A 20315-nucleotide genomic window follows, 5' to 3' on the forward strand; every position below is an offset into this window, starting at 1 on the left:
ATTCGTTGGGTAAGTATGGTCCCAGAGAGTTCTTCTGGAACCCTCTTACCCATTTGCGAAGGGTCTCCCTCGCTGTATCCAAGGTCTCTATGTTGACTGGGAGGGCTTCTCCGAAGCCGTTGGCCAGCAGGGTAGAGCAGGTGGGGCAACCCTTCGGGTCCTAATACTTGAGGACTCCTGACACGATGCAGCAGGGGGCATGAGTCCTGCACTTCGTGTGGCCACAAAATTCTTTGCCCTTGTGGTTGCAGAACAATGCTGCACACTTCTCCATTGGCTCCTCTTGTAAAGGAAAAGAGTTCAATGAGTATTCATGTTTTTTATATCAGTGATATAAAAGCATACATTTTATTAACAATAGTAATCATTATTGTTTATAATAGCTTAGGATAGTAAGCTTGAAAGTAAGTAGAAAAGACACATATCTGTGTTTCCTCTCCCAGTACATTGCTGAGACCTCCATCAGTGATAATATTTAGTTTCCCAGATAGGGAGAATACAAGGTAGAAAAAACTCTAGGAAATAGAGTTAGAGTTAGTAAGTGTCTATACTAACATTATCCACCTGTAGTATATTTTAATACTGATCGGTGACTTTGGAGTCCTGATGATCGAAAAAACAATCTGGGTGTTGAGGGAGTACTCAGCCTCAACATAATATCGTGGTCCCAACAATTGACTGCGATAGGAAACACAGAGTATGTTAGAAAACATGTGTATTACTGTATTGTCATATACTGTAATTTAGCCGGCTCACTGCCGGCGTTAGGTTAGTACCTGGCGGTACTAACTGATAGAGGGAGAGAAAGCATTAAGGAAGGTGAGTTTCCTATTATGATTAAACATAACAATTGGAAATGTAGGAGGACTATCAGACCGCCTACTGTCTCCTTGCCAGAATGAAATTTCCAATGGAGGGGGAAAGAATCTGTCAGATTCTGGCTTCCACCCATCCACAAAAGGCCTGTCACCGGCTATGATGTCGGCGGCAATGAATGCGGATAGCAGCTGAAGGGAGAGCTGAGGACTTCCCAAAGTATGTTAGGTTCCCACCGGCAGCCGTCAGGAGCCGTCTCAATCTTCCCCCCAATATTATTCACTTCCTGTGAAGGAAGGAAGTAAGGGGGAAGGTGGTAGAGACGGCTGAACTAACTGCTACCGGCAGGGTACCAGCTGCTAACGCAGTCACCCAAGCAAGCCGGGATGACTGTCAGAATACCGGTGTAGGAGTTTTGTAACGGCTATGACGTCACTAAAGGACAGAAGGGGAAGGGTTAGGGTCTTATAGTTCATTGCTATGAGAGGTGGCGGCAAGTATGCCCCCTACCTTAAGCAGTGAACTGAGGAAGCATGGTTAGTCACTATCTAAATCAAAGCCGGAGGCAGCAAGAACTTTGTTCTACTCGACGGCGATGAAGAAAGACAGTGGTTGTCACCTGTAGCAGTGGCGACACTTAGAGAGGGAGCAAGGGTTTAGCCTCTTTTCTCTGTGAGAGAATGAATATCGTAACTTATCTATAGATTCTAAAGAATGTAAATTCTCATACGAATCGAGAAGGAACGATAGGGGGAGGCTAAACATGGGGAATTACTTTACTAACGTATATATGAGCAAGAGTAGCCTATCTCTGGTAGGATCCCCGGCCAAGGTAGTTGGTACCGCCGGGGTTCCCGCCGCATACGATCAGTAAAGTCACATAATAGGAAGAGGAATAATATTCATGTATGCAAAATCACTACTTGTATAATTTGCCTAAATAGCTAACATTATAGCTTAATACCGGGAATTGTCGCCTTACTGACTAAATAAAATGCAATAGTAATGGGCGATTGCAGTTGTAAAATGGCTGCCTCCGGTTCTCGGCAACGCTCACCCAAACACTTGAATTATTGAAATTTAACTGTGAAAAGGGAGACTAAAATTATACACAGGAAAGAATTAATACTCAACTTTCCAGAAGATGAAGATGCTGGAGATTGCAGGATGAATATTCCAATAACTTGTAATAAAACACCGGGTTAACGTGGGAGCACAACTCGCTTGGAGCGCTACAATAAAAGGAATGGCGTCGCGGTAGTAATGGGCATGGAGGTCCACCGGGTACCTAGAATGGCACCCCCTTCTTTTGCCACTCTTCCCCCTTACATCAAAGAATTAAATTTATTCGGGGTGAAGATTGCCATGTGTCGTAGCTAGTATATGTCCCCTGGTTTTATGCGATATCCTTTACTGGATACTCGCGCCAGGAGTTAGAATCCTGGAGACCTTCGGTTTAATTCTCTGGGAGTATCACTGTAGCAAATATCCCTTAGAAAGCTACCTAAAGGAACCTTCCATCAGGACCGCATGGCCCGAGCCCAAAAAAGTAGTTGGCCACTTTATGCTAAGATCTGATTTTTTTAATAGCCTTGTCTTGTAAAAGTGGTTGTTGTAATAGGTATAGATCAATTATTTAGTAAATCTCAGGCTACTGTATGTCAGAGAAATTATACTGAATTTTAATCAGTTACTAGTTTTATTTTTATTACCTTCCTTAGTTAATCTCTGGGAGATTTGTAGCTACTTCATGTTTCATTGTGATGACTGCTATTCACTTTTTCTATTTGATTTGGGTGAAGCATTTGATGAACGTGAATTTTTCTAGTAGCCTATCTGTTCTTTAGTCCATCAGCAATAGCCATAACTTCATATACAATTTTTTTTTTATAAGTCCTAGAATCAGACAAGTCATTGGCAATGAAGCTTTTGCGGTACAGGTTTATTAGAGTATCTTTTAGTCTCTAATTAAAAACACATTTTACCCTTTACTTTAACTCTCCTAGCTAAGGGGGATTAATTTCTTTGAAATTTTGGTTTTGTTTATTTCAAGAAAACCTTTCAGTAGAGCAAAGTAAAATTAGACCCAGTCATAGATATCCCTTAAATGCACTATGTATCACTGTATAATTTGTAGTATAGTGTCTTCTCTAGTTAAGATGGCCATGGCTTATTTGATAATAAGTGCATGTGACCAGAGTCTGTGATGTGTGGTCACTTAAGCAAACTCTTACTTGTAAAGTTCATAATCATAACTTTGATTTGACTAAGAAATGGTGCGCCTGAAAGTACAAACTTTCATCATTTATAGCATTCAAAGCCATTTATGCAATATGAATTTAGTGGGATGTTCCATATATTTAGGATGGGGTGCAGCACCCTGTTCTTATGTTTTATTTAAAGCCCTACATCACAAGTTATTTGTTTAAATTCATTATAAGCTGTCCAATCCAACGGATTTTTCATTGGTTATAACTGGAAGTGTCGTTTGCACTGTTACTGTAATTCAAGTTTTTTCTCCTCACGACTAATTCCTAATCTAAGTTCAGTTACTTGCATTATTTTAAGGCCATATCTTCAGGCTGAAGAACAGATAGATTCTTAAAAGTTACCTTCCTTTCATTTTCAATGATGACTGATGGAACTTTGTACCGACTAGTTATCTCCAATTAAATAGGTTACCCATTCTTTCATCCTGGTTTTAATTTTAAACTTTTATCCTCGTTATCATGTTTTTATCAATTTCTCTATTTTGTCAATTTGGTTTGGGTACTTTGTCAATTTATATTATTTTATAGAAAAAATTCTGATATAACATTAATTTGATTTAAGCTAGAGTAGAATTACTGGTAGTTAGAATATATTGGAAAAATGTATGACTTGGTCACGGTTATATCTTGCTATATATTACCCGTGCATAGTTGCACCTAAATATAACTAGCTTGTCTAATAAAATTTTGATTTTCCTTTTAACTTGTAACAATGTTCATCCTGTAGCCTACTTTTCGAAGTGGCAGCTCGTGCCAAGTTGCAGAGGTGCAGTCCCCACACACATTCCCTGCCATGTGTATGATTCCTTTAGGGCTTGGTCAAACTGCAATTGGCAAGCTTGAGATTTGCAAGGAAGAGGTTCCCTTGCTAATTTTGAACGTTAAAAATCTTATGTGGGTGGTCACACCAGACGAGCAGGAAGGCACCCTGTAGTTGCCGCCGAGGGATGTAACATGTTTTAAAATACCTTGTACGTACCTGGTGTCTTCACCCAAGACCTGATTGTTTTCCAATTTTCCGAAGTACCAGGTGTTCTGACGGTCGAGATTGGTCATAATGTGATAATATTTCGGTGGAGAGCTTTTTGGGATCCACTCCAAAAAATAACCTGTTACTTTCTTTTATGTAAGGTTTACCAAAGAAATACTTTTTTCATAATGCCAGTAAATATTTTTATTTTAACGTAATGTAACCAATTCTTAGTTTAATATTATATAATTTGCAATTAACTTTGATCCCTTTGATTATTATAAGTATCTTTCTCTTAGGAAATAACCTTATTTGCAATTAGTTTTGTAACAATAAAATCTTAAAACTACACATTTTTCTTTTCACGTACCTCCTGATATATTTTTTTTATAGCTTGTAGTTTGTTTTGTAAGTCTGACTTTTAGTAATGCAAGCTTAAAATTTAAAGTTCATTAGGTCATGCGTAAATATTCGAAATATTTTTCTTTGCATAAATGAGACTGGCAATATGAATAGTAAAATCAACTTTCTTCATTATCTGTTTATTGAATTCATGAATTCATATTCTTTTGTATAATCTTTTGACAAGTTTAACATTAGGTTTTCGATTAAAGGTTTAGACTCCGCTCATGAATGGCTGAGGCAAGGGACAGTGACATTGCCCCAGAGACTGACCATATATATATATATATATATATATATATATATATATATATATATATATATATATATATATATATATTCACACATATATATACATATATATATTTATATATATATATATATATATATATATATATATATATATATATATACACACATATACATATGATCAGCACCTAAGCCCCTCTCCACCAAGCTAGGATCAAGGAGGGGCAGGCAATGGTTGCTGATGACTCAGCAGATAGACCTATAGGATCCCCCAAAACCCCCATCCTTGTTTGACAAGGATGGGGAGGTTGCAGCTAGCAAAGAAACTAACTAGTTTGAGCGGGACTTGAACCCCAGTCTGGCGTTCACCAATCAGGGATATTACCACATCGGCCACCACAACACTATGAAAACAATTTCCAGCCCAAACACAATTATGACATATTTGCAGAGAATGATAGCTTCTACTGACTGCTGAGAATAATGAGTAGTATAAGAGAGTGAAAATTTTGATGCGGCCATGTTTTGCTTTGACACTACTCTCATCTAAGTTGCGCCCTTACCTCCAGGCTTCCTGTGTCTGGTGTGACCTTACCATTAGAGAGAAAGCAGAAGGATACACCGCTAACAAATATATTTGTGAATGAAGGACAAGGAGGGTAGGCTAATTGAATATGATCATAAACCTCACAGTTTAAAGCCCATGCACTGGGAGCATCAGTTAGGCTGGCTCTAATGTCTAATGAGAAGACCAAGAGTGTGCACCACAATTGCAACGTGATCCCATAATGTAGGTGGAATAGACGAAATATTTTTAGGAGAAAAGATTAATGAGGTAGAATTATTTAAATATTTAGGAACTATGATCTCCAATACAGGGTCTTTAGAATTAGCGTTTAGTGAAAGATTGAAAATATAAAATCAGACAATGACTAGGTTAAGTAAAATTTGGAAATCAAACCGCCTGAAATTACATATAAAAAAAATTAGACTATATATCAGTTTAGCGAGATCGGTGCTACTGTATGGACATGAGTCGTGGTATGACAATAAGACAATCTCCAATAGATTTAGTAAATTTGAGAACAAAGCCCTCAGAAGGATATTGGGAGTTAAATGACAGGACAGGATTAGAAATGAAAGTATAAGAGAGATTACTCAAGTGCCATATGTGGATGAGATCATGATGAGGGGTAGATGGAGATGGGTTGGGCATGCACTTCACACTCCCCAAGAGGGATTAGCTCACCAAACGTTCAGCTGGGGTCCACAAGGGACTAGAAGAGTTGGAAGAAACAAGCCTACATGGCTGAGGACTATGAAGTGCGAAGTAGGTGATGATGAATGGAGAAGTTTTGAATTAATAGCCCATGATAGAGACAACTGGCGAAATCTAACCAAGGCCCTTTGCGTCAATAGGCGTATGAGGAGAGGGTAGTGATGATGAGATGCTCTCATAATAGGGAGAGGCTAGTGTCCCCCCCCCCCCCCCCCGTGACCCCTCACCCTCCCCCCCACTTTTTTTTTCTTTTTTTTTTTACTGTAATTGAACACTGTCACTGGAAAATATTACTAATGTTCCTATATTACGTGAAGTTGCTGTCTTCTGCTGTCAAAATCTTTAGTTTCTCGATCATGTGACGAATAAGTGAATGTGCGACCGTTTTGTTATAAATCGGTGCGAACTCTGTCCATACAATTTAGAATAAATATTGCCAGTTGAGGCAGTATTTTAGATATACTACTTAACCGGTCCTTTTATATATAATATGCCCATTAATCAAATATCATTAACTGAGCACTACAGGTAATCTTAAAAACAGACGGATGTGCTTCCATTGTGTATATTCAGGAATAATGAACTAACAACATGCAAATAACTGCAGCCTTTGATTGAATGGTTGCAGATTGGATAAAATAAAAACAGATTGATTAGAATTTAAATTGGTTTAGTTTTAAATCATCGAAGTTCAATGAGCCATATACCGCAAATTATAAGAACCCTGGGAGTGTGACTTGTGAAAGTGAAAATAACTCTGTATGATATGAAAAATTCAAGTTCAAGCAGAAATTCGGTTGGTATTTCAAATATATCCTACTCGGGTGAGAACATACAGAGATTTTAGAACATGCTGAACAACTTGTATTCCATGTAGTACTTATGATAGAATTGAATATAGAAAATCAGGGTGGTGTGGCCACTGTTCCACAAACTACTTTTATATTAATTTCCATTACTTTTAAGCCTCTTTTTATACCTGCAAGATTTTTACATACTGAGTTGTGTCTACAGTATCATACCCATGGTAGACTTGGCCCATGAGCTACTGTCTTTTCTCTTGTGAAGCCTAGCATTGTGTCCCGCGTCTTCATTTGATATATTAATTATTCTTATACATTGCTCTGAATTTATTAGTTCTGTCATGCATGTAGATATTCCTACTATAATGTGACCTGGTTAGATATTTCATCAAGCTCGAGGTCCTCTCATTTAATCCTCATTTGCGTTTGACCTTACAAATTTACTATTACTTCCCTGTTCTACATTCAAAGTTTCCTCATGGTGTCTCCTTTTCCCCTTTTGTCATATTTAGACCACGTTAAATTTTAGTTTTTCCTTTTTTATGATTTTTCATTTATTTTTTGCAATGGTTCTCTTTTGCTGTCTCAGATCCTTTACCCAACGCTTAAATTCCCTGTGTTTTTGTGGACCAGCAACGACTCGCCATAGACTATAGAGAGAAAGCATGTGTATCTTCATCGGGAATGAATGCAAAAACTGTATATTTATGATCAGAATAATGAAGCAAAGAGAAAAAACGGCTTCGACAGTTCTGAAATATAAGAACAAATACCAATAGCATGTATTAGTAAGTGAACAAGATGATTCTATTTCTTCTTCCTTTGGCATTATCTAACCCACCGTATAGCAGGGTCAGCTTCTCAAGACAACTTCCGTGATATATTTCTATTCCATGCAACTTCTTTCCTCAGTCCCACCCTATCCATAACCCTCCTCACCACATTCATCCATCTGATCCGCTTCGCTGATACCTCACACTCTTCCTCCCCACATTACTGGCATGTTCTTAGTTCTTTCGATTGGTTCTGCTTACTCCATCCTTATTACATGGTCATAATATTTCAGACGAGTTTCCCTAATATTTTACATTATCTCTATCACACATTCTTCTTGTATATTGGTTCCCCCTCCTTTCCAATAATGATAAATCCATCTCGCCACCCTCTCGGTTCTTTCCAACTTTCCTTCCATTTTCCTCTGAAGTGACCAAGTTTTTGCCCTATATAATAGTATGGACCTGATAAGTGACTTATAGTTCTTCATTTTGAGTCTTGATGGCATTTTCTTGTCTAAAACAATTCCAGTTACTTCTCTCGAGTCTTGATGTTTCATTCTGTCTCACTGCACTTTCTCAGTAACCCCCTTCTCTGTTATTATTGATCCCAAGTAGTTGTTTTCCACTCGAATGTTCACTTCATGTCTATCTCTACTGCTAATCATTAGCCTGGTCTTTTCAATGTTCACTTTCAATTCTATCCTTTATAGGGCTCCTTTCCCTGCTAAAAAAAATCTTTCTTGCAATTCTTCTGCTGTGTATTCTATAATGAGTATATCGTCAACAAACATCAATTCCCACAGAAGTAGCATGTCCCAATTTTCTCCCCAGGTAAAGTAACGGCCACTGACTTTGAATGGCGTCACCAAAATGAGTTTGGAAATTTTAAAATCTTTTTATCTTGGATATTGTCATTCTTTTATATTGTTCATTCATCATATGTCCATCGTCTCCCAGCCTTTCCCTGATATGTTTCTGTTATTGAATGAACAGGCAAATAAAAACTATAGAAGGGTTGTATTCTTCACAAAGCAATAAATAGGCCAGTTATCATAAAGGATATGATGAAATTTCAAATGCTTTAGAATCTTTAAAGTTCTATTTCAAAAGTGCACTGTCCTAATGGAAGATGGGTATAATTGATGTATACTAATTTGAAGACTTTATCGAGTCGTGGGTATGATTATTAAGTTGTTTACAGTGATTAACTTTAAATTACCATCTTTTACCATATTAACATGAAAGTGTATCTTGAATATATATGGCTTTCATGAAAGTATATAGTATTTCATGCAGATTTATGGAGTTCTTAAATTTTCATTATCCTTACTAAAAGTACATGAAAATAATGTATAAGATAAGAAATGGGTTGGAGTCCATGGTTAGGATCTAAGGCCGAAATAATCTAGATCTGGCATTAAGCTATTTGCCCAAATAACCAAATGTCTCTTCCATTTTCATATTAAGGAGAATTTTCACATGAATTATGCAGTTAGCAAGTGCAGGATTGATTGATTGATTTAAAGTTTTCAGGCATCCTGACATCTAAGGTCATTGACGCCGGTAACATTTAATTTATGTATACAAAAATAAAAAAAATAAAATAAGATAAAAAATATAAGAGTATTCAATTAAAATCATAAAAGTTGAATGTCATAAAAGTTAAGTATTTTTCAGAAGACCTGCTTCTGAAATAAATCTAAAAATGCAACTTGCATAGTATGACACATCATTTCCAAGAATCTTGGCAAGGATGAACCTGCCACCCTCACCTCGAGCCTCAAACAAATATCTATTCCTTAAGTTGTTATAATTGGGGCATTCGGTCAACAAATGCCTTACTGTTAGAGGTACTAAACAGTCGTCACAATACGGTTGGTGTTGGCCCTTCAGCAGAAACTCGTGTGTCAACCGAGTGTGACCAATACGGAGACGACAAAGAGACGTCTCCCATTTTCGGGGCATCATATTATACCTCCAAGGAGATATGACCTTTGTTACCCCTCGCATTTTATTCCCATCTAGGCTATCCCATTGTTGTTGCCGCAAGTGCAGGAAGCAATATATATATATATATATATATATATATATATATATATATATATATATATATATATATATATATATATATCATAGTAAAGTATGGTGGGTTGCCATAATATTGGTAAAAGGGTAAAAATGCCCTGTAAGTCAATTTCTAAAACATTAAGTTGAAAAAATAACACTAAAGACCATGACTAGAACAGTCAAATGGAAAAAATGCGACCAGCTTTCCTTTACGGAAGTAAAGTTTAGATGTTGAATGTGAATTAAAGCATAACAAAAATTAAAGCAGTTGAAATGAACCTTATTGTGTGTGCATGATAAAAGGTGTAGACCTAGTATGGATGAAAAATGTAGAAATGCACAGAAATGGTGGAACAAAATTTATTGTAGATAAAACTATCTATCTGAATAGTATGGGGTTGTGGCCACGTAGAAAGAATAGAGGAGATATAGGTTATAAAAGAAAAAGATGGGAAGCACCAGAGAAGGACAAATAGATTGTGTGGAATTGTTGTTGGAAAAGAAGACCCCTGAAATGATGCAGTGTGTATAAGCCGTATTGACGAGCTACTGAAAAACCTTCTCGATTGTAGAAGTTTATTTCAGAGATTCGCCTATTCTGTAGGTACAAATATGTTAATATTTCTTTGGACCCAGTCCCTGATAGAGGAAACGGCATAATGAAACTGAACAAATATCCTTCTTTTGAGATGTTCCTAATAGTTTATGTGAATTGACAGTCATCAAGGAACCAAAAGTTTCTGAGAAACCATTTAAAAGTTTAAAGTAATTCAACTTTGAATTCGTGTTTTCTAAAACAATTCGTTCACTTCTGAACTGATCTGAAACGAAGTTTAAAATTAGAAGTGGTAAGATGTCAGAAAAGTCTTCAAATTCATTTTCCAGGTGTTCAATGTAGGCCGAAGCTTATTTGTGTTTATAAATAAACTTTTAAAAGATAAGTCAATTGACAACGCAGACTGAGCAGTACTTGTTAGGTTTTGAAGGTTGGAGTTATAAGCACGTCAGTGCACCTCCTGTACTGTGCTGTAGGCATTTCTCAAGGTTCTTTGCAATGTTTATTCAGCCCCAAATTGCATTTGTTTTATATCCATCTACAATGCCTCGTTTCCTGCTTCCTTTCTGACATCTTGTTACCCAACCTCTAACGTTTACTTCGTAGGAAATCTGCTGCCCCCATCCTTTTGTAATAAGTCGATAAATGACCTCACTGACTCCAGCCTTATCTGTAGGCTACTTATATTTATAACTTTCTGCGTTACCGCATTTTCAGTTTATTTTTTTCGCCCCTTTGTTATCCAACCTCTTTTCAGCAGTTACATCGTAATGTAACTGCAGTGTTTTCTCAGTCTTCCCTCATCATTGATTGAATGGTCTTCTGAGCTCCAGGTTCTAGTGTTAATGATACAAATACCTCACATCCCTTTTGGCCGTTTTCATTATAATATGAACATGTATCATATTCACAATTGCCGTTCTTTTCACGAAAGTGTGATCTGTATTACATCCTAAGTTATTTTATGAAGGAATACTAGTTTGAGATCTGCTGATCTGATCCTACTCAACGACCCCCCCCCCCCCCCCCCCTTCAGTAAGACCCTCTTATATTCACAATGGCGTTCACAGAGTAACAAATTTCACTTCGAGTTGTCAAAAAAAGTATCACGTAAGTTAACGGCGAGAATGTTCTTTCTAATTAAAAAGTCTTATTAAACCCAAAACCATCTGCAATTAATTCTATATTCTATTATAACCACTTCTCGAATTCAGCTTTGACCTGCGGCTATTCTATTTAGCATAGGCTAAATGTATACTATAGTCAACTCTTTTTAGTGAGGCATATTTGCACCGACTCGCACGGGTGCCCTATTAGCTCGGGAAAGTTTCCTTATCGCTGATTGATTGGATAAGATAGCAGGAAACTTTTCCAAGCTAAAAGGGCACCGCTGCGAGTCTGTGCAAATCTGCCTCGCTAATAAAAGTTGACTATAGATAAATTTATCTCAAATACATGCAAATGAGGCAGGTGTGTGTGTGTGATTTGATTAAATGTGTGGTTTTAATGTGAATAATTGGATTTATCTCTGCTCATCCCGCCAAAATAGAGAATAGATGAAAGGCATAACAGACGAAAACGCCTAAAATACCTGGTTTAGCAAAAAAACTTTTTTTTCTCTTTTATTACACAAGTACCCCCAAAGGGTTAATTGCTTTAAAACCCTGAACCAGGATAACGAGGATATTCTTAGAGTTAAGAATTCCAGCATTCAACCGTTGTTCAGCCATTATGAAAATCAAGTGTTTACAGCTTTTTAGAAGACAAAGCGAGACAGGATATTACTCGTAACTCAACTGTCAACCCGTGTAAAGGTAAATGTGATAATTCATTTTTTAAATAGTTTTCAAGGCATACGTAGGTTGCTGAAGAAAGGGTACGTAGCTTGTCTATGTGAGTATTTACATTACTTTCCTTTCTGCCGAACAGTATATACGTTATTATTAGAATTATTTCATTAACTGATAATGGTGTATTTTAAGATATGATTATGCTCAAATTTACTCCTTCCCTATGGTGGTTTAAATTTCATATATCTTAAATCAGGGATTATTTCAATAACAGTACACAGTCTTCTAAACATTTTTAATACCCGTTTAACCACATCTTGATTAACAAACAATAACTATAGTAATTTTTAATGAGACCCTTTGCACCGACTTGCAGCGGTGCCCTTTTAGCTCGGAAAAGTTTCCTGCTATCTGATTGGCTAGAATTATCTTGTCCAACCAATCAGCGATCGGGAAACCTTTCCAAGCTAAAAGGTTACCGCTGCGAGTCGGTGCAAATGCGCCTCATTAAAAGAAATTGACTATAGAGTTTTTATCTATTTTTTTTACTATCTCGGATGTTATGTTTTGCCTTTCAATATATCAGATGAAATCAATATAAGCACTTGAAGAAAGTAAATGGGCTTCTTTAAGCAAATACTTTAATTAGTGAAGCCTCCTGGCTAGTACAATTGTAACGCGTTCGCCTAGCATTCGCATGGCAGCAGATCGATCCCTGCCCAGGACCGTGAGTTCAAGCTGTTCACTGGGGAAGCCATGGCTGTGGTTGGGCACCACAGTGGGGCTTGCCCGTCTGACGTTCTAGTGAGCATCTATTCTGATGAAACTGGAACGGAAACCAGACAACTTTAACTTTAAGAACCCTGATGTTTTTTTTTTTTTTAATCTAATCCTTGCAATTCATGAAATGCTACTTAACTTAACGAAAACAAAGAATATATTTGGTAAAGTGTTTGATATTTCTGTTGCACGTCATCAGCCGCATTTTGCTTATTTCCATTACGGGAACATTTATTTCCATTGCTTCCAGATGGATTGTGAAAGAAGAGAGGAGGAAACAAGGTATGCAGATGATAGTCCTTTGGATCTGTCTTTGAAATCTACACTCACTGACGATGAAGAGCCTCTTGACCTGTCTTTTAAATCTACAGAAACTAACGAAGAAGGACCTCTGGATCAGTCATTTAAATCAATAGGCCTAGAAACAGACGAAGAATGTCCCCTTGAGCTGTCTTTTAAATCTATAGAAGGAGAAGGACCCTTTCATGGGTTTTTTAATCCCGAAGATGTTGAACGAACACCTCGTCATTCATCTGTGGAATCGGAAAGCGCCGAGAATAGAAATAAAGCAGAGAAATCACCAGGTGGCACCTCTTTTAGATCTCGTCGAGAAAACGCAAGTTCAGAGAACCAATTATTCCCAAGTAACACGCCAATAGAGGCATCGGAAGCAACGCATCCTTCTGGTACAGTCAGACCAGAATGCGACAGTTACGAACCACAGCCACATTGTAGCTACCAGGAACGGCCTGTTGAACGCCGCAGAGTAAACAACCCGGTTGTTTGCAATTATTGTGATTTAATCTGTGAATCGGAGAAAATTTTTGAGATGCATGTGCTCCAGCACAAGGATGAAGATAAGGTGTACACTTGTTCGAAGTGTAACTACAGCTCCAAGGAAAAGTACGACTTAGAAACTCACAAACGTACCCACAAACGTATTGAGAAAAAACGAGAGAAATTGTATACATGCCCAGTGTGCAGTTTCACCACCGCTGTAGAGAGCCATCTTACGGTTCACAAACGCGCTCACATAGACAAGGAAGTAAAGTGCAATTTTTGTCCTTACACATCTCTAAGAAAGCACGTACTCCAGCAGCACATGAAAGTCCACTCGCAAGACGCGCAGTATAAATGCAATTTCTGTTCAGCTAGTTATAATAGAAAGAGTTCTCTTTCTAACCACAAACGTCTCCACACAAAGTAGAACACGGATTTTTTTTATCATTTTTATGAATCATACTATCGCTTTCTAATCAATTTTAGTCCGTGAATATTTTTTTACTTTATATCAAGGCATAAATAGCTTCCCTGTCATAATATTTTTAGTTTTGTAAAGTGGAAGGACTTTTACTTGTATTTTTAAATCTTTTCCAAAAGGAAAAAAATGTGACAGCAATTAAAGACTTTTTCTGTTGTAAGATGTTATTACTGACTTTCAAGTTTTTTTTATGGCCAAGTCTCTTTTCAGTTTCATAAAAAATTCTATATTACAGAATATTATTTCGCAAGGAAAGCTAAAGAAATTTATATAGGCTTTGTACAATTTTTTTTAGTGAATAAAAACGTGGACGTAAGTAATTATAAATTCGTAAGGAGGCAAAACAAATTAAACAATGTCTACTTTGGATAGAACACGTGAATCCCTTGGATATTGAAACAACGCGGCCGAAAAATAAATTAAAACGAAAGAAAATTTGAATATTCTTTTCATACAAAAAATCAGAATAATTGCATGGTGAATATAGTAAGGAAGAAGCTATTGGGACAAATATAATATATGATGGTTGAATCTTGCTTGGTACGAATTGGTAGATAACGGCAGTGGAAGAATGTGGCGGATTTTTACTGAGTTGAATCTATTTCGTTCTTTTCTCTCTCTTATTATTACTCTTAACATATGCTGAAAAGGAATATGAAAATGTTATGATTTACTGGATTCTTAAGAACATATCTTTATCGTTGTAGGGTCAATGCTGTGCATCAACACTCAGAATATTAATTAACGGAGTTGAACATCATTCAAGTCGTTAAGGCTATGGCTATTAACAAAATTCATATATTTCTCTCTTCCGTGGGGGAGAGCAGAGGGTCATTATTATTATTATTATTATTATTATTATTATTGTTATTATTATTACTTGCAACAAGTACACCTATATCACGGTGGGCTTGCTTTACTAAAAGTGTTGTTTTCCTGGTCCTATCACATGGGGAAATCATACGCACTAGGCTATAGGACCTACAAGATCTGTTTGTGTATATATTCTTAGATATTTAGAGTATAGCACCGCGTCAGGATTAACAGAGTACTCGCTTAATCCTGACACCGCGTTTTCTACGATAATTGTCGGCTACTTATCGGATCACTTAGAAAACTGTAGGCATGGATTTCTCAAAGGTCTTTGAACCGTAGTTGTACTTGCTTAACTGTATCTTCCTCCTTTACATCCGTTGTGGCTTCCTTTTTGTTCCATGTTGCTGCCCAAACTTTTATAATAGCTTAAATTCTACATTGCTAAAATGCAACTCCAAGGTTTCCCCCTCCCATCCTCATTGGGTGGTGTATGGTCTCGTCGGATATGTCCCAGAACCGGGTTATATAGCGACGATTCACAAATCTGTATATTTCTCTCCATTGGTCATTTCATTATTTCAGTTTATGTCTTTTCATCCTATCTGCTACAAAATACGTGCCATACTCTCCTGAAGTAAGTTTTTTTTTTCTATCTGGATATCTGCCTACTTTTAATTCTCTACAGCAAAAAGGACATGTCCTTCGGCATGCAAATGTAATTACCAAAATATGTAAAATCTAACGAAGCTTGAAGGACAAGCGCTAGTAGCCAATAGTTTCATCCTACAATTATTTTAATTTCAAGTCAGAAAAGATCACCTAAAGGACATGATACAGGTAACGCTGAGAGCATGTGCATCACTTTAGTGTGCCCTTACTGCTTGCCATATTCGAGGGGCATTTGTATATATCAGGATTATCCTGGGTATAGCGAGCTACGACATTGCAACGCCAGTTTGGGGAACGTGATAAAAAACAGTTAGCCTACAGTGATTATGATATTTCCATATAAGCTAGTAAAAGATTCAAGTCTTTTAAACTTAGATCAACTAAGCAAGTGATTAGCAGTCGTTGAAATTTTTTAGTCTTTAATCAAGGCTAACAGAGAAGATGATGAATCAAGGATGCAGTTAGCTATACTACCACCGACTGCGTAATGTTAAACACCAAGTTCACCGCCGGGTGAGGGATGGATATAGAATGAGTGTTTCCTAAGTAACAGAGAAGGGTTTACTGATTAAGCGATTTGCCCCCCTTATCGAAACAAGACTATTGTAAATAAACTAGTTCGCCCAAAATATGAAAGCAGTGTTGCTTAGGTTTATGTTAAAGCTTTATGGTAATTAGGACGAAAACTACCCAACGTAAAACAGTAATAACGACTAGAATGAAACTTCAATATCTGGTCTCTAAATAGGAAAAGATTTATAAGATTGGCGCTGCCCATGCTCTCACCTTCAAGACCTAGAATACACAGATTTTTGTCAGACTTTTCGTTGTGTTAAATTACATTTCATTGATACTGAGTAAACCGTTAATTGGTTTCCAAGATTTTACTGTGACATTTTCTTGTCTTATAACAGTTCCCAAAAGGCTGTCTTATGAGTTCTGAAACTGATATGTAGTAACAGCTCTGTGCTAGCAGTTGGATCCGTTTCATTCATTTATTTAGTTCTTTAAATTTCTGGTATTTTATTCTCTTCAGAGTTAATCCTTCATTGTCTAGTCCGGTAATGTAAGACTTTTAGTTAATTATGCAGCCCTTTTATGAAAAAAAATCAACCAATGAATCAAATCGGAGGAAATTACTTTTAACAACTATTCTACGCGTTAATCTGACATAGCTACACACAAGTTTGACTAATTTGTGAGCACTGCACACATCTATTTACTAAACGGCGCGAATTTGTTATCGTCCTGGGATCTTTCTGGTTTATAAGCTTAACACGAATACAATATGCTAATGTGCACATCATTTGTGTGTGCTGTACACTTGGAAGCAAAATCTTATACACCCCGATTAAGTAAATAATTTATAACTTGGCATATGCAGTAGACATGTATAATATTATAATGCAATTGCATGTAGACTATCAATCATTACATATTTCTTTTCTTACTTCATCCGTCAGCGTTGTGGCTCAGTGTGATTCTGTCCATTCATTGGTATTAAAAATATTTTGCTTTGGGAAATGCAAGCAATGTTATTTGATTTAACTGTCCTTACAATAGAAGAGGCTTTTGTATCATGGGCAAAATGTAAGTCCTGTGAACAATTCGGAAGGATGTAAAAATAGTACGTACATCATACACATTCATCTACATTTACGAAAATTTGACATAAGATTGCATGCCTATATTAACTGCATATATAAATCGGTAAGAATTGATAAGTTTTAACTTTTAATAGAAAAAGCAATTATCTTAATATAAGCCAGTAAAAAGGGGGAGAGTGACGTACTATAAAAATTTTCGTTAACATGTAAGAAAAAGGACTGTAAATGTACACCATACACATTCCTTTAAATTTGCGAAAAGTTGGTATAAGTTCGGATGTTTATGATAAGGAATAGTAAATCTTAAATTGTTCAGAATTGCCATGGCTCAATTTGCGAAAGAAATAAATACTATAAGCAAGTAAAAAATGAGTGTCGTACTACAAAAGGTTTCGTCAAGGCCACATCAACATCTCTTATGTCAGCTGCGATCAGGTTTGTTTACTAAAGGATATCTGTAGTAAATGTGTGAGTGATCCTGTGACACTTCGTCTCCTACTAAGTGCTTGTGATACTATGTTTCCAAATCATCTTTATGTGATGTGATAGGGTGGACCATCATGTCTAACTGTGATGGGGATGACTGGAAGGGAAGACTTGGTATAGAGTTACCACCAGATTTAGAATTATCAGACTCCGATTCTGAAGGCGAAGTCAAACATAACCGCAGGCAAAGGTAGGTTATTACCCAATACCCCCCTCCCCCCCCAAAAAAAAACCTGTGTTGTCCCACTTTAATGTTGGGCTTTCATAATATCTTTGTAACTTGCAAATTTGGAAAGGCTGTTTTGCTAAACTTTATACAGGAAAGGATTAGACTTGTCAAAAGGGATTCAGCAACCCCAAATCTACATTCAGGAGATGGAAGTGATGCAGAGAGTAGCATCATCTGCATATGCAACAAGCTTGTTTTCTAGGCATGGAAGTTATTTTCGTGTGATTCGCATAAGGGTAGGTAATGTTATCAGAGGTAACTAGATTGAAAAAGTAGGAAACTTGACAAGCTGACTCTCTAAAAATGGAAGGGACGAGGTGGGTATGTAGTAGCCTCACTTAGTAATGGCCTGGCTGTAGTTCCTCCTATTTATACTAGTGTACGCAATCTGCCAAAAATGACGGCTAAATATTTAGATAGATATGAACGTAGATTCAACCCATCCCCCTTTCCTAACTACAACCCCTCTCACCAGGGTATGACTGCTGCCTCTTCCCCTTACCAGAGGGACAGGGAGAGACTGAGTAGTTATATGCCTTTCTGCTGAGAGTAGCTAAAATGAAATATGTACAGTCAGCCCTTGTTTTCCCGAGGCTCGGGTAACATAGACCGGCGCGAAAAGCAAAAAATCATGAATGCCTGTTGTCCTAGGGTGGGATAACTTCTAACTTAACCTAAAAACTCACTGACTTTGCCTATGCTAAAAAAATTAACCTACTAAGTACTGCCTAATATAGTATTTACATGGTTTTTATCACAATATAGTTGTTCTTATTTAGTAATACTGTATAACACTCGCTGATACTGTAAGTATTTTCTGTTTTTGTTTGGATGGCTTGCTCACCGCACATGTAGCCTACATTTACAATGAAGAACAGTACTGTAATAGTGTACTGTACGATATGTATACAGTACAATTTAAGATTAACTAGTGTACTGTATATATTTTATACAACGACCACTAACCATTTTTGTATGTGTATGCAGCAATCATGAGACATGGCACAATTCCTAATGATGTCTTTTGCCCAGTAATCTGACATCTACTGTACAGTAACCCAGTACTGTATTAGTAGTTATCACATCTTCTATGTAAGTGGGTTAGAAAAGTAAAAGATAATGATAAAAGTATTGTTAGTCACGTTATAATCGTTGTGTAAATGCACATACAGTAGCCACAATAACATTCCGAACAAAAAACAGCTATTTTTAAATATTAAACTTAGTCGGTGAATATATAATAGCTGACGGCTCGACAGATTCCAAAAACTCGCAAGCGATCGCCGTGAAGGTTGCGGGTGTGCCCACCAGCGCCGACTATCGGCCAGATACCGCATATACTTGTCAATTTCTCCTGTTCTTCTCTGTCGGTCTTGTCGACAAGTTGGTTCCGCTCGCTTTATGACCTCGAGTTTTCGACCGAATTGGTGAAGTACTTTATTTTGGTTGTTTATTGGCTTTCGCTGTGTTGGTGTGTTTCTTCAATTAAACTCTTGAAACCCTTTTTTTGGCTGGTGTTTATTGATGATGAATTTGGTTTTGACTTGGATTTTCTCTGATTGTTCAAAATGGCTGACCCTTCTCCTGTATATCGCAAGTGTGCGAGGGATTGTAACAAACGTCTTCCCAAGGCCTCTATCGACCCTCATACTGTTTGTTCTAATTGCCGGGGTAAATCCTGCCAATTAGGAGATCAGTGTGAGGAGTGCGTGGTCTTGTCGGAATTCGAATGGCTTGAGTATGAAAAATATACTCGTAAGCTTGAGAGAGATAGGGTGAGGAGAAGCTCCTCTAGATCTTTGGAATTTTCCTCCTCCCATGCCCCTGAACCTAATCCTTCCCCTGTAGTAGTTGTTCCTGAACCCCCTACTAGCACTCATGAACCGTCCATGCGGGATATGTTGTTAGCGATTCAAGCTTTAGGCGAAAAAGTCGAGTCCTTAGCATCGGACAGAAACCAACTTATGTCAGATGTTAAGTTGTTGAAGTGTCAGAGTGGTAAAACAGAAAATCTAAGTGATAAAGTGATAAGTGCGCAAAATGTGTTTAGTGTTGCGACCGAGGGTTCGTCTATTCGTGCTTGTCGCTCCCCTAGTCCGAGACCTCTTTCAGGCTCCCCTGCACCAGGGAGAAGTAATGTCGTAGGACTTAAGGGGGCGAAAGGCGTAAACCAACGTTCAGACGTTCCCTCTTTGGTATCGGACGTTTCTCGTCAAGATCGTCCTTACCATAAGACGGGTGAGACTAAGTTCTCCTCGTCCTCCGAAGACTTATCGCACAAGAAACCTTGGCGCAAGGTATCTAGACCCTTGAAGCGAAAGTCAGTCCCTTCAGGACAGGTCCAGCGTCCTGGCTGTATCCATTGGGGCAGCTCTGACCATTTGCAGTTGTCGGATGACTGTTCGCCTATTAAGCGAAAGCATAACACGGGGTCTGAGGGTCTCGGTAGAGGCAATGTTTTGCCAACGCAGACGTTACTGACGTCACGG

General features: G+C 37.5%; 2 protein-coding genes across 4 annotated transcripts in view; both read left to right on the plus strand.

The window, feature by feature from the left end:
- LOC137625019 (zinc finger protein 382-like) overlaps nt 1–14179 on the plus strand; it is a 418403-nt gene extending 404224 nt beyond the window's left edge. The window contains exons 1-2 of one of the 3 annotated variants that reach the window (XM_068355957.1): nt 11880–12002; nt 13009–14179. In XM_068355957.1, coding sequence (XP_068212058.1) covers nt 13009–13965 — 957 coding nt within the window. In that variant the 5' untranslated portion in view covers nt 11880–12002 and the 3' untranslated portion in view covers nt 13966–14179. Of the gene's footprint in view, nt 1–11879; nt 12082–13008 lie in introns of those variants that run through there. The other 2 variants (XM_068355956.1, XM_068355955.1) reach the window with 2 other exon arrangements.
- A 3353-nt stretch (nt 14180–17532) lies between these two features.
- The window catches only part of LOC137624548 (mitogen-activated protein kinase kinase kinase 4-like), a 242614-nt gene continuing 239831 nt past the window's right edge, over nt 17533–20315 (plus strand). The window contains 1 exon segment of the mRNA XM_068355436.1: nt 17533–17787. Within this exon segment, the coding sequence (XP_068211537.1) occupies nt 17672–17787 (116 nt within the window). The 5' untranslated portion in view covers nt 17533–17671.

This window comes from Palaemon carinicauda, chromosome 31 (genome assembly GCF_036898095.1).
Source record: "Palaemon carinicauda isolate YSFRI2023 chromosome 31, ASM3689809v2, whole genome shotgun sequence".
In the NCBI taxonomy this organism is placed as follows: Eukaryota; Metazoa; Arthropoda; class Malacostraca; order Decapoda; family Palaemonidae; genus Palaemon; species Palaemon carinicauda.